The sequence below is a fragment of the Chiloscyllium plagiosum genome, unplaced genomic scaffold, assembly GCF_037043375.1.
Source record: "Chiloscyllium plagiosum isolate Xiang-an unplaced genomic scaffold, Cpla_swu_hap1 HiC_scaffold_25, whole genome shotgun sequence".
In the NCBI taxonomy this organism is placed as follows: domain Eukaryota; kingdom Metazoa; phylum Chordata; class Chondrichthyes; order Orectolobiformes; family Hemiscylliidae; genus Chiloscyllium; species Chiloscyllium plagiosum.
This window is the reverse complement of record NW_028270163.1, coordinates 34398715-34413818: the sequence shown is the minus strand read 5'-3', so window position 1 is coordinate 34413818 and position 15104 is coordinate 34398715. Positions and strand designations below refer to the sequence as shown.

General features: G+C 38.3%; 1 protein-coding gene and 1 long non-coding RNA gene across 6 annotated transcripts in view; one reads left to right on the top strand and one right to left on the bottom strand.

The window, feature by feature from the left end:
• Window positions 1-15104, top strand: part of abca5 (ATP binding cassette subfamily A member 5) — a 92549-nt gene that overhangs the window by 63248 nt on the left and 14197 nt on the right. For all 5 annotated transcript variants that reach the window (XR_015761411.1, XR_015761412.1, XM_088000598.1 and 2 more), the window contains exons 22-30: window positions 1081-1194; window positions 2438-2608; window positions 5627-5740; window positions 5964-6101; window positions 8387-8473; window positions 9282-9373; window positions 9897-10017; window positions 13802-13931; window positions 14600-14691. Coding sequence is in view for 3 of the 5 variants with exons in the window: in XM_088000598.1 (XP_087856724.1) it covers window positions 1081-1194; window positions 2438-2608; window positions 5627-5740; window positions 5964-6101; window positions 8387-8473; window positions 9282-9373; window positions 9897-10017; window positions 13802-13931; window positions 14600-14691 (1059 nt within the window). In the remaining 2 variants the exon portion in view is untranslated. The remainder of the gene's footprint in view (window positions 1-1080; window positions 1195-2437; window positions 2609-5626; window positions 5741-5963; window positions 6102-8386; window positions 8474-9281; window positions 9374-9896; window positions 10018-13801; window positions 13932-14599; window positions 14692-15104) is intronic.
• Window positions 2317-15015, bottom strand: LOC122562142 (uncharacterized). The gene is made up of 3 exons (XR_006315238.2): window positions 14252-15015; window positions 5394-5759; window positions 2317-2594 (listed from the first exon to the last, which is right to left on the bottom strand). It is a non-coding gene; the product is annotated as an uncharacterized LOC122562142 (long non-coding RNA).

Below are 15104 nucleotides of genomic sequence, written 5' to 3'. Positions count from 1 at the left end.
AACTAGAGGCATAGGTTTAGGGTGAGAGGGAAAAATTTCAAAGGGACCTAATGGGCAACTTTTTCACGCGTATGGAATGAGCTGCCAGAGGAAGTGGTGGAGGCTGGTACAATTACAACAATTAAAAGGCATCTGGATGGGTATATGAATAGGAAGGGTTTAGAGGGCTATGGGCCAAGTGCTGGCAAATGGGACTAGATTAATTTAGGATATCTCAGAATTAAAGAAGATCACCATTGCCCGCATCAGGATATTTATTCTGTTTTAACTTAAACTGAATGACTTTTTTTAAGAATGTCCTTCTGAAGCCTCAACTGCATAAGACTGTCTGATTAAGACTAGTTGCTAGTCTTTCTGCTTCTGTAGGCTGTCTGTTCTTCACTAAAAATGTCTGTTCACTTAAAATGTAAATTACTTTTTTTTATCAGTGCAGTGGATTTGAAAATGTACTGAATTGCTTTGGATAATTTAGAAACTACTGTTTGAATTTATCATAATAGTTTCCCTATGCCATATGTGAAACAGTCAATATATGTACAATTGTACAAGATGTATGAACTCATTCATTGTTGTGAGCACAACGTTATCACGGTTCCAATCAAGTGTATCATGTCTTACACTTTAAGTTTACAGCCAATCAATACTATAAAAATGTTATCAGTTGATTTTCTGTCATGTTATTTGTAGGTCAAAAATGTAACTTATTCTTTCATTCTCTCTCTCTCTTTCTCTCTCTCTCTCTCTGTCGAGCTCACATTCTCTCTCCTTTTCGTTTTGTCCTTTTCATCTTTTTTCACTCTTGTGGATTTTCTTCTTACACTTTTCAGATTCCCTTTGCTTGTTGTCTCTGACAGAGGCCTAGTGCTTAATGTGCTATATCAATCATCTAATATCGAATGATCACACCTCCCCCAAGAAGTTCTTTGATTCTTAATTCTGGGTTAACATTACAGCTTCAGGTTTCTTACAGTAGTATCTCTTTAAGCAATCACTTATTTGTACATTTTTAGATATAAATATTAAAGTGCTGCACACACACAAATAAAAATGAAAATGAATGTTTTCTCACATCTGTTTCAGACAATCACAGATGCTGACTTTAAGGAAAAGGTTTATATGGCTTTGGCAGTTTTGGGGTTGTTATCAGCAGCCTTGCCAGGATGCTACACCATGGATAATTCACGAGATCGTGAGGTAAAGATCTGATTTCATTAATGACAAAATATTTTAGTTTGTCCTTATGAGGGTAGGCAGACAGACATTGGAGGAAGCCGTCTATACAGCTTAGGCAGATGTCCAAATAAAAAATGCATTGAGGAAAGCCTGACATGTGGCCAAAAGTGGAAAATTAAGTTGTAAAATCCATGAGTGAAAACTGACAAAAGGGACTCTCCCTTCTCATGATCTATCTGAACGTTTGCTCTGAAACTAGCAAAAATATTCCGCCTTGTAAATTTCAAGCCAGCTCAGTACAATGTACTATGTTTATACAGAGACAATAAAAGACAAGATTTTACATAATTTTGAATAAAAGGTCAATCACAATAATTTGTCTCCTTTTGGACTAGTTTTGGGCTGGAGTTGGCAATAACAATCTCTGGCTTGGCAAACTTGATCAGCTGTTATACAGCCATAAACAGGTAACGAGACAATGCGAGAAGGTGGGTTTCAACCTCTCAAAAAATATTACTCATGTATCAGTCCACCAACCGCTGACTTTTAGAAATATTGGAAAAGCCAAGGCATATTTGCAGGACCAAGAAACAGTACCTCATATTTCATTTAAGCATCTTCCAACCTTCTGGACACAACATTAAGTTCAGCAATTTCACACCCTAAATTTTGCACCCACATTTTGTTTCCTTTTCTTGGCATGCCTTGGCCTTAATCATGTTTTTTGTTTCTGCTTTTTGCTTTTGGAAAAGAGATTTTTCATTGTTCTACATTTCATAACTCTTTGAACTCACCTTTTGCTTCTTTACTTGCCCCATTATAACTCTTTTTGGCTCTAACCCATCAACTTTTGGAATCTTATGTCTTCTGTCCAAGTCTAGATATTCCCATTTTGTTCTTACTCCTCCATTTCATCTCCGTAAAAGCTACTAAATGTCTAGGTTTTCCAAATTTGTTGAAAGTTCATGATCTGAAATGTTCTCTCCCTTTCTCTTCACATATACTACCAGAGCAGCTGATGAATTCCAGTACTTTTCTGTTTTTATTTTAGATTTCCATCATCTGCAGTGTTTTAACTTGTGCAGTAAGTGTTGGGGTAGAAAAAAAGAGATAGCAACACTAAAAAAGGACAAAATTCAAATCATTGGTCGCAGCTGAATAATTTTAATGATTATTTTTCAGTATAGACTTGTTTATTGGCAACTTTAATTTAATTTACGTGGATAAATAAAATTGTAAAGTTCTATAATTTATCTGTTTACAGATTAAATCTCGCTCCCAACTTCGGCTTTCTGGCCTCTTTCCTTCTGCATACTGGTGTGGTTATGCTTTGGTGGATATTCCAGTTTATTTTGGCATAGTTGTAATCATGCTTGGCTGTGTGATTGCATTTAATTCCACATCTTTGCTTCATACTGGTGCTGTAATTTCAATGGTAAGTAAAAACATTAACATTATTTAGCTTTTGAAAATAATATTAACACAATTTACTGGATATGTTACAAAGTAATGCAAATTGTTTTCTTTGTACACTGATATATTGTAAATAAGCTACTTTTGCCCAAAATGTTTAAATGGTATAGGTTTGCAGTGTGATTATGTTTCATAGAATTGAATCCCTACAGTGTGGAAGCAGGCCGTACTGCCCACCGAGTCAACACTGACCCTCTGAACAGCGTTCCACCCTTACCCATTCTTCTCCCTGTCCCTGTAATCCTGCATTTCCCATGGCTAATCCACCTAGCCTGCACTTCCCTGGAGACTATGGGCAATTTAGCATGGCAATGTGCACCTAACCTGCACATCTTTGGATTGTGGGAGGAAACCAGAGCACCCAAAGGAAACCGACGCAGACATGAGGAGAATGTGCAAACTCCACACAGACAATTGCCCAAGATTGGAATCATACCCAGGTCCCTGGTGCTGTGAGACAACAGGGCTAACCAGTGAGCCACTGTGCCATCCTAAATTGTACCAGGAACTAATTTGAAGTGAGCAATTTCAACTGACTAGATTAGACTCCAATATCTACTAAATAGTGAGTTGAGAATTTTCAGTGAGGAGAAGTAGGTGAGGCAGAAAATCATTTATAATTTGGGATTCCATAACATTTACATTGACAGTGAATGGAATAGTTTAATACAAGTTACCTGACCACAGTGGGGCAGCACGCAGACTGATGCTAATAGGATGAAAAGTAACGTGAAATGTTTTGAGATGGACATGAAGTATCCATTAAACGTACAATAGATGGTACAGTTTGAATTCATAGTTTTTAAAGTAAAAGTATTAAAATATTAAAGTTGTTAATAATTCTGTCATTTTTGTACAACAAAGTTGAATTGTTGAGTAATTGAAATTAATCAAAAATTACAACAAAATCTGTCAAATTGTTAATAAACTACTTAATTCAATAATATACTTCAGGAGAGAGAACCTAGTTTCTTCACCTCCTTTGGCCTAACACGTCTAGTCCTACTGTCCTGGCTGCTTTTAATTCAGGGTACTTCGGGGAAGCTGAAACAAGTGGTGAAATGTCTGGGCATCTGGAATGAGAGGTCCTAGGGATTTAAAAACATGCTTCAGCATTATTCAGTGGTTTGAGTCAATATCAGTAGAGGTAGTGGTGAATAGAGACAGTGTCACTTTGTGGGGTGGCAAAGGCAAGGCTCTAGCAAGGTAAGGAAACATAAAATAGAAGAGAAGGGATAGGACATTGGATGGGCATGCCTGCAATTGGAATGTAGGCATGGAGGCCCACAATATTCTTGTGTGTGCATAAGCAATACACACACCAGCTGGTCCTTATTGGAAGAAAAAGTTATGTCACTTCTCTTGGTCTCCAACATTATGAAGGTGGCATGAGGATCCTGACTGACTTATTATGTCACAGCTTTTCCATTTAATTTATCTGGGCAGGCAGTCTTTTTCTGCCTAATGCCAGAGGAGGATGAGTTTTGAGTTGGTCATTTGTGATTAACACTTATTACTTTCTTTACAAGTTAACAAGCCACTTGAGAAGGACCACCCTCCCCTCTAGTTTCCTCAAGAAATAGTATTCTTTGCATTGTATGAATAATATTAAAAAGTTGTAGCATTGATAATTATCCTGGAACTCTGTGATGGTAGCACATAGGAATTACATACTTAGATTTTGAAAACTTTATCTATGGTCAGTCATTTCTTTCAGGATATCTATTGTAGATAGTTCATAGAACATAGAAAAGTACAGCACTTCAGTCCACTGTGTCTGTGTCGACCATGATGCCATTCTAATCTCATGGTCAGGATCCCTCTATTTCCTGCCTGTTCACGTGTTTGTTTAAATGCCTCTTACAGGTTGCCAGTGTATCTGTTTCTACCACCTCTCCTGACAGCACATTCCAGACACCTAACACCTTCGCACATTTCCTTTAAACGTTTCCCCCTCTTACCCTTAAATTGATGCTCCTAATTATTTGTCATTTCCACTTGGGAGAAAGACTCCAACTAATCACCCTATCCATATCTTGCAGAATTTTGTAGACATCTATCAGCTCATCCCTCAGCCTCCAACATTCTAGTGAAAACAATCTAAGGTTGTCTAACTTCTCCTTAGCTAATCCTATCCAATCCAGGCAACATCCTAGTAAACCTCTTTTGCAACTCCTTCAAAGCCTACACATCCTTCCAAATGTGACATAACTAAAATTTTATACAGCTGCAACATGACTTGCCAACTTTTATACTTTAAACCCTGAACGATGAAAGCAAGCATGCCATATTCCTCCTTTACCACTTTATTCTTTAACACTTTGTCTTCTATGACAAGCTAATTTTGTATCCAACTTAACTCACCGTGGACCCCATGTGACTTAATTGCCAACCATAAGCGACTTTGTCAAATGCTTTCGTAAAGTCCATGTAGACAACTGCCCCACCCTCATCAATCATTTTCGTCACTTCTTCAAAAGACTTTGCACTTCCTCAGCAAAGTAATGAAAGATCTCACTAACACTGCAGTTAAGTGACTCTTATTTAGCAATATACCACTAACTCATGGATGGATAGGTTCTGCCCAGGCCCGTTAACCCCAATTTCACTACAGTCTTCAGCCAAATATACACAAAAGAGTTCAGTTCCAGAGGTGAGGTGATAATGATAGCTTTCATCATCTTGGCAGGATTTCACCAAGTGTGATCAAGGAGCCCGAATAAAATCAAATTCAGCTCAAGTCATACCTAGCAAAAACGAACACAGTTATTGTTTTGGAAGCCAAACAACAGTCCCAGGATATTGCTGCAGGAATTCATAGGCTCAACCATCTTCAGGTGCTTCACTCTGGAATAAATTAAATATATTCAGAAAGAAATGGCTTTAAAGAGATGGACAGCTATGTAGATTAATAATACTCAGTAGGTGACATTAAGAGGATATATATTGTTCCTTCTTCACTTTCTCTCTTTTTCTGCAGATGCTATGTCTTATTGGCTGGGCCCCAGCAATGACGCTGTTCTCCTACGCCTATTCCTTCAGATTTGATCGAATGCAGACTTCTCGGGACTTTTTTCTGATCTCTTCAGTTATTGTAAGTTAAAGCAAGTGAACTGAAACATAAACAATGATGAGCATGATATTTACATTGTTCATTTACTTTAACAAAATAATTCTTGTAACTCTTAATTTGGGTCAAAAAATTATTTATATTGACCTTTGGCTCACTGAACATTCAAGCATGTTTAAGTATCAAAGATCTGTATGCCAATTATTTTCACCCAAGGTAACTGTATGAATTTGCATTTTTTTTGTAGATCAATATAATTTCAATCAGTCTCATATTTTTGGTCCGGTTAATACTAAAGGAAACAGCTGCCAATATGCTGCATGGCGCTTTGTCACTTTTTATTCCACCATATGTGATTACAGGATGCTTGTATTACACAGCCAAGGTAGAATTATTTCTTTTTTATATAACTGTTGATCTCACTGAATGAATAATACGTAATTATTTAATTTTTCATCTATCTTTACTCTCACCACAAAAGCAATGTGCAGTTATAGGGAAAAAGTTGTGATTTACGAAAATCACTCTTCTAAATAACCTATGGTATTGACTTAATGTCGCATTGACTAAATCTGAACTAATTAAAAACTGGTTTCATGATTAGACAAGTAAGTTAAAAAGGGAGGCTACACATAATATAATATCACAGACAAACAAACCAAATCACTCTTGTAATTATTTTTGATAGCTTTGAACAACCATTGCTTTTCTTATTGGTTGGCTAGGTGTGCCATTATTATACTGTAGCCATAATGAAATGTGGAGCAGGAATGGATAAGTTGATCCATTCCTGCTCCTTAATTTCATATGTTCATACCTTTGATACTCCTAGATGGCACCTATTCCTCACTTTGACCATTTTGGACTTTGTTTGCATTCAGATTCTTGGCCTGTATCATCGCATTTCTTAAAATAATTCCTCTAATGTGACTCAATCTAATCCCTGCTTGATCTTAATCAATCCTACCTCACTATACCTGCACCCAAGTCTCTTGCATATTATTCTGTATCTTTAACATCCAAATTCCCTGAGTAGATGCATACAGTCTTATCCCAACACCCAAATCCATTGTTTTATTTTAAATATAAACAGCATTTCTCACTGAATGATATTTATTACAGAAGCTTTAAAGAATTTACAATTTAATTGCAAAATAATAGCCAAAATATAAGAAAAACAAAGAACTGCGAATGTTGGAAATCAGAAACAAAATCAGAAATTGCTGCAAAAACTCGGTAGGTCTGGCAGCATCTGTGGAGAGGAAGCAGAATTGACATTTCAGGTCCAGTGACCCTTCTTCAGAACATTAACTTTGCTTTTTCTCCACAGATGCTACCAGACCTGCTGAAGTTTTCTAGCAATTTCTATTTTTGATGCCAAAACATAAGATGCTGGCCAACCTTCAGAAGCAGTGACCAAGATAATCAAGCCATCAAGTCCTTTTTGCTTTTTCTGTAGTGGCTTAATACAATGCTTCAGTTTCCTCCCACAATCCAAAGATGTGCAGGTTAGGTGAATTGGCCATGCTAAATTGCCCATAGTCAGGGGGGAATGGGTCTGGGTGGGTAGCTTTTCGGAGGGTCGGTGTGGATTTGTTGGGCCGAAGGGCCTGTTTCCACACTGTAGGGAATCTAATCTAATCTGATCTAAACTCAGTGGCTTGTCAGACCATTTCAGAGGGTAGTTGAGAGTTAACGCATTGCTGTGTGTCTGGAGACACATATAGGCCAGACCAATTAGTAACAGCAGATTTCCTTCACAAAGGAACATTAATGAACTAGGCTGGTTTCCCAATAGCATTTTCATTGGTTAATATTACTTAGACTAACTTTTTATTATAAATTTACAAACCAGGTGGCAACATCAGACCAGGCTGGCAGGGTCTAGTGCTGAGATCTCCTTGGCAGTCCTGAGGAAATAGGCCAGCCCTACTCTGCATCACCCCATCCACAAGATCTCCAAGTCCCTGTCAGAAGATTGGGGTGCCAACCTACATCAGTCCGCCATTTTCAGGGCAGTTCTTCCCATACTGAAACTGAAAAGGGCAATTCCTGGCTGACCGCGATCAACCTGATGCACAGCTTGGGTTCAAATGTGGCAGTGGAGGAGGGAATTCCAGAAAGTTTCAGCAGTGGCAGGTACCTGTGCCACTGACGAGTGCAAAATAACTAAAGAGCAACGCCACACACATTACGAGATGGTCAGTGTAAAATTGCGTGAGAAAACTCTCAGCTTATGGACAGAAACCCTCAAACCCCTGAAATTCAGCCTTCACGGATTTTTGGTAAAATTTGGCCCAATCTTACTATTTTCAATATTAGTAGAAAATCTTTTAATGGAATTATTGTTGCGTGGCAAAATACTTATTTATATCAAGGTTCACAGGTTGTCTGCAGAATACAAAACAAAAATACTTGCTGTGAAAATTAACGCTAGTATAATTTGGGAAGACATCATTGAGGCCCAAAATGACTGATTATAAAATGGCCTTTTTGTCTGCTTTTCTGACTATCTATGCATGCAAATAACTGACAGCTCTATTTAATATCCATTTGTTTGAATGTATGGTTTTTAAGATGCCGATAAATTGGAGAAATCTTTTGGTTGCATACTCTATATTTTTTAAAAAGCATGCCAACCTTATAATCAATTTACAATTAATTTTACAGGTTTTTCTGGATCATAAGGATGAACCCAGTCTAACAGTAGGGACATATCTGGAATGGAAACAGAACATCCTCATAACTATAATCTCAGTAAGTTTAGATTTTAATTGCTGAACTGAAACAGGTCTGATGTAAATGTGGAGAAAGTGAGGACTGCAGATGCCGGAGATCAGAGTCGAGAGTGTGTTGCTGGGAAAGCACAGCAGGTCAGGCAGCATCCGAGGAGCAGGAGAATCGATGTTTTAGGCAAAAGCCCATTATCAGGAATGAGGCTAGTGGGCCGGTGGCTGAGAGATAAATGGGAGGGGGTGGGGTTGGGGGAAAGCGATAGGTGGATGAAGGTGAGGGAGAAGGTCAGAGGGCCTCTTGGAAATTAGATAAACTGCAAATATATTACAAGTATGAGAAGTTATTGGGAGTTCTGGTTTTCAAATGTTTTGACTTGTGAATGTGAAGCTATATAAAAAAGTTATTTTTATTGCCTATTTTTGATTGGGACACCCAGAAGAGCAAAGGGAAAGGTAGATGCACAATATGATTGGAATAAATGTATCGCCCACTGGATAATTACTAAATCTATGAGGAGACTGTGTGTGGAAATTGAAATTATTAATGAGATCTTTGGACAATGTTATGTGGTTGTACGATAAGCTAATGGCAAATCTTCGCAAAGATAAATATTGAATTTCACCTTGAACCAACCTGATAGACACAACTTACTCTTGCATAAACCTTTATCAATGTAAATCTATACTTACAATTATAGTTATTTGTCTGCAAGCTTACGTTTTAAAGAGTTTTATAATATTAGTAAAATAATTCAAAAAGAGGAAACCGATGGTTTGACTCATGATTTAAGAAATATTTAAAAATAAAACAAATTTGTTTTGTGTTTTAGCCCTACATTCAATGCATAATTTTGCTGCTTGTACTACGCCAACTAGAAAAGATTCATGGAGGAAAAGCAATTCAAGCGGATAAATGTTGCAGGTTGGTCAGTTCATTAGATTTAATTTTAGTGATCATTTTTAACAAATGGCTGCATTCTTCTTAAATATAAGGACCTACCAGTTTGAGATGTTTAGCCTGGTGTTTAGCAGTTTTGGATGTGGGTGAGTGATCATGGGCTTTGTTGATACTGGATGAATGACTGTAGTTTAGCAGGAGTTGTTATGATTTTCTGCTTTTGTCGTGAGGACCCAGAGATTAGCAGAACTAGAGAGGATAGAATGCAGAACTTGACTGAATAATGATTCCTACTTTGGCAATAATAAGAAAATAAATGGATGAGGATCTGAAGATACAATCTAGAAGAACGGACTTTTAAATTTCTAATGGCATTTTGCAAATTATGTGTAACTGTTGATTTCTGGGGGGTAAAAAGCAACCGGTCTGCTGCCAAACTACATGACATCAACATAATCCAACTTGGAATTTCATCACTTTTACAAGTCAAGTTAATGCATTACCAGTTCAAGATAAAAATCAACATTTTTTTCCTCATTTGATGCAGAATCTTTCCCTCAAAGAGCAAATTCAAAATAAATACAGAAGAACCTGATAATGAGGATGATGATGTCAAAGAAGAAAGGGCAAGGGTTCGGGAAGCATTGACGTGTCAGAGCTGCGAGGAGGTAAGAAGTTGAACCTGTCAATCAGTTTACTGGATTATGGTGATGGAATTACAAATTGTGTGAGTTGTTACATTTCATTTCATAACTTGGCCAAGGATTTCTGGTGATCCAGATGAAAGTTGTACTCAAAATCTCATTAAAATGTTAATCAAGAAAATAAGCAGTTTTAATCAGTATATAGTCTATCAAGAGTGAGTAACTGGAGTTTAAAAAGAGAGGGGGGCAGAAGATGAGAAATTATAGGCTGGTTACCCTGACCTCAATCATTTGTAAGATTTTAGAGTCCATTATTAACAGTGAAATTACAGAATACTTGGAAGTGCATGGTTAAATAGACCTGGTAAAAACAATGACTGCAGATGCTGGAAACCAGATTCTGGATCAGTGGTGCTGGAAGAGCACAGCAGTTCAGGCAGCATCCAATGAGCAGCAAAATCGACGTTTCGGGCAAAAGCCCTTCATCAGGAATAAAGGCAGTGAGCCTGAAGCGTGGAGAGATAAGCTAGGGGAGGGTGGGGGTGGGGAGAAAGTAGCATAGAGTACAATGGGTGAGTGGGGGAGGAGATGAAGGTGATAGGTCAGGGAGGAGAGGGTTGAGTGGATAGGCGCCCCTCCTAGCAGAGCGCTTTAGAGAACATCTCCGAGACACCCGCACCAATCAACCACACTGCCCCGTGGCCCAACATTTCAACTCCCCCTCCCACTCTGCCGAGGACATGGAGGTCCTGGGCATCCTTCACCACCACTCCCTCACCACCAGACGCCTGGAGGAAGAACGCCTCATCTTCCGCCTCGGAACACTTCAACCCCAGGGCATCAATGTGGACTTCAACAGCTTCCTCATTTCCCCTTCCCCCACCTCATCCTAGTTTCAAACTTCCAGCTCAGCACTGTCCCCATGACTTGTCCGGACTTGTCCGACCTGCCTAGCTCCTTTTCCACCTATCTACTCCACCCTCTCCTCCCTGACCTATCACCTTCATCTCCACCCCCACTCACCCATTGTACTCTATGCTACTTTCTCCCCACCCCCATCCTCCCCTAGCTTATCTCTCCACGCTTCAGGCTCACTGCCTTTATTCCTGATGAAGGGCTTTTGCCCGAAACGTCGATTTCGCTGCTCGTTAAATAGACCTGTCAATAGCTTTGTCAAAGGAGGTCATGCCTGGCAAATCTGTTAAAATTCTTTGTGGAAATAACGAGCAAGTTAGACAAAAGAGAGTCAGTGGAAGAGATGTATTTGGATTTCCACAAGGCCTTTGACAAGTTTCTGTATGGGAGGCTGCTTACTAAGATAAGAGCTCATGGTGTTAGGGACAAGATACTAGCATGGATAGAGGATTGGCAGAAGGCAGAGATATAAAATAAAGGTGACTTTTTCAGGATGACCGCCTGTGACTAGTGAAGTTCAGCAGTGGTCTGTGTTGGGACAACAACTATTCACAATCTACATTAATGATCTGGACAAAGGAATTGAGGGCATTATTGCTAAGTTTGCAGATGACACAAGGATAGGTGGAGGAACAGGTAGTGTTGAGGAAGTAAAGAGGCTACAGAAGGACTTGGACAGGCTAGGAGAGTGGGCAAGGAAGTGGCAGACGGAATATAATGTGGGAAAATGTGAGGCTATGCACTTTAGTAGGGAAAAATAGGGAAAAGCTTCAGAAACCTGAAGCACTTATGAGTCCTATTTCAGAATTCTCTTAAGATTAACATGTAGATTCAGTAGCATTCATTTCAAGAGGATAGAGTATAAGGACAGACTTGAGTCTGTACAAGGCTCTGGTCAAGCTGCACTTGGAATATTTTGTGCAGTTTTGGGACCCGTATGTAAGGAAGGATGTGCTGGTGTTGGAGAGGGTTCATCGAGGTTTACAGAAATGACCACAGGGATGAATGGCTCTGGGTCTGGTACTTGATGGAGTTTAGAAGGATGAGGGAAGATTTCACTGAAACTTAAGAGCATACTGAGAGGCCTGAATGTGGAGAAAATATTTTGATTTGTAGAAGAGAATAGGACTCATAGGCATAACCTCAGAGGAAAAGGATGACCCGGCATAACTGCGGAGATGTTTCTTCAGTCAGAGGGTGATGAATCTGTGGAATTCATTACCGTAGAAGGCTGTGGAGGACAAATCATTGAGTTCATTTGTCTTAATTTTAAATAGGTTTTTTATTAGCAGGGGGAATCAAGGCTTATGGGGAGAAGGCAGGAGAAAGGAGTTGAGAAACATATCAGCCCTAATTGCATGGTGGAGCAGGCTCAATGGGTGAAATGGCCTAATTCTGTTCCTATATCTTATGGTTTTAAATAATCGAAAATCACTTTTAAAAATCTTTATTAGAACCATTTGTTATATTGGCATAGAAGGGTCACTTTCTTAATCAGTTGAACTGATATACACTCATATGCTTTTAAATTACAAATGAATTAAAATCAGGTTTTTCTCTCAATGCCTTCCAATCTACTCTGCTGAAATGGCATAATTCTTAAATGACACATTTCCTTCCTGACATCAGTTCCATCTTCTACTAAACATCTTTGTCTTTGTTACTCTCTCTTCATTAACCAATCATACCTGGATTGAAGTCTAGATTTAATTGGAAGAGTTGCCATTTAATCTCACTCCTCATTTATAACAACATTCCTTACCAAACTGCTGACTTAAATTTGGAAATATCTCAGCAAAGTAAATATTGAAAAAAGATATTTAAAGTAAGCTAGAGAAGCTAGGATTAGATTTGAGAGGAAGAGTTTACTTTTACATATCACATTGCTAGAAGAGGGGCAATGTAACTGCAGTCTATTTGGTTTCTGTCTTTGTCATTGCATCATAGTTACAAATAGTATCCTGAATAATTGTGACCCCCTTTATCCTTCTTTGTCCAAGCATAGCCTTTGACATGGTTCATCACTCCATTCAGCTCTAGTGCCACTTCTCTGTTGTTCAGCTGGGTGGGTTTCGTTCTAATTGATCCAATTGCAGCTAGAGAATGTCTTATTGTTACTTCACTTGCTAATCCTGTGCTACAGCCTCTCTGACCCCAGAAGAATTTATCCTTGGCCTCCTCCTATTTCTATTACATGCTGCCTCTGGATTACATTATCTAAAAAACACACTTGGTCCCATACATACACTGATGACACCCAACTTCACCACACTACCAGCTATCTCAACCCCTGAACTGTCCATGTTGCTGAGCTGCTTGACAAAATCCAGAACTCTCCTTCAGTTTAACACTGAGAGAACAAATGCCTCTTATGCTGAATACAAAACCAGTTCCTTGAATAGAGATTCCATACCTCTCCAGTCAATATCTCAGGCTGAACTAGATACTTCATAAACTTTGGAATCCTATGTGATCCTGATATAAGCCTCTAGCTCTATATTCCCTATGTCACCAAGAATGCTTACTTCAAACTCTGTAACATTGCCTATTACCTACCCCTTACTTCAGCCCATTTGCTGTTAAATTCATTAAGCATGTGTTTGCTAACTCCACACCCAACTATTGCAATGTATCCCTGGCCAAAGTGCTGTTTTCTGTAGTACAGAACTTAAACATTACTAAACAGAGACATAAACTTGAAGCTTTTTGTCTTGCACTCGTCCATACTGAGATGCAAGAAACTAACATTAGCAAAGAAAATAATTTATATTTATTTTTCCTTTGTGTGTGCAAGACAAAATGCTTTGATTTCATGTCTCTTTTTAGTATTGAGTAAACAGCACATTTAGATGCACAGAAATATAAACTAATTTTCTTGTTTTTAATTTTGTAGAAACCGGTGATTGTGGTCAGTAACTTGCGTAAAGTTTACACTGGGAAACCGCAGGTCTGCAAGTGTTTTTCAAAGCAAAAAAATAAAAATGTAGTGGCAACTAAAAATGTCTCCTTTTGTGTAAGAAAAGGTGAGTATACATCTCTGGGGATGATGGATCAAACAATCAGATCTAGACAAGAGAAAACAAAAATTACTGATAAAAACCAGCCTGGATGAAGTGTGTTGAACATCAAGTTTTAGTTTGCAGTGTATAACAATGTTGTGTTCCAATGGAGATACACAAACACATTGCTGAATGTTTAGGCAACCATAATGTACGGTAGAAAGAATGAAAACCATGAAAAGTTGACCTGGGTAAAGCATGTGTGTAAGATAAATCATTAATCAGGCAATTCTTCAATAATTTTCATTCTTTATATCAATAAATTCAATCATTCATTTATGTACCTCCGTTACAACACCATTTGCAGCCTGTAACCACATCTTGGATGTCAGTACTGAAGTGTTCCATTTCCTGAAAGTAGCGATGGGTTTTCCCAACTATAATCATGAAGAGCATAGTCAGCTTTCTGGCATCTTTGCATTTTAACAGTACACTAGGAACACCTAAAACACCTGCTGATAGTCTTAAATCTGTGCAAACTGCAGGTGGAATATTCAAAAGGATTTCTTTGATCATCCTTCTCAATACATTGCACTGACACAAACTGTATTCAAAATGAAATGAAAATCACTGCAGTAGAAGTTTACATTGCACAAAAGGCTTCAGATTCTAGATTTGTACATTTTTTTCAGGTGAAGTTCTGGGATTATTGGGCCCAAATGGTGCTGGAAAAAGCACTACTATTTCCGTGCTCACAGGCGACTTGGAACCATCAGCTGGCCAGGTATGCTTATAACTAAATGGTAGAGAAGTTAAGTGAATTGCATCTACTGGAGAAATTCTAATTTATTTTTGTGATTTGTTGGCTTAAGCATTGGAGAAATAATAGATCTCAATTTTGCACCATAATCCAACAACCAGCTAAGAAAATAAATGCTTACCATAGGACGACAAACTGGAATGGAATTGATCCTGAATGATAATACCACCCACTAGCTTTTATCCAGAGATGTTTTAAAATTTCTTGTATCTAAACTATCTGTTTGAGGTGATGAGCAAAGAAATATGCTTACAAGTCTGTGGAAACTTTCAATAGTTATTCTTTCTTAGTGAGTTGTTTTCACATAGTTATCTACACCTAGTTTAATTATAGTTAAAATTTGGTGGTCACCTGTTCAAGTGTGTCTTTCGAGGAAC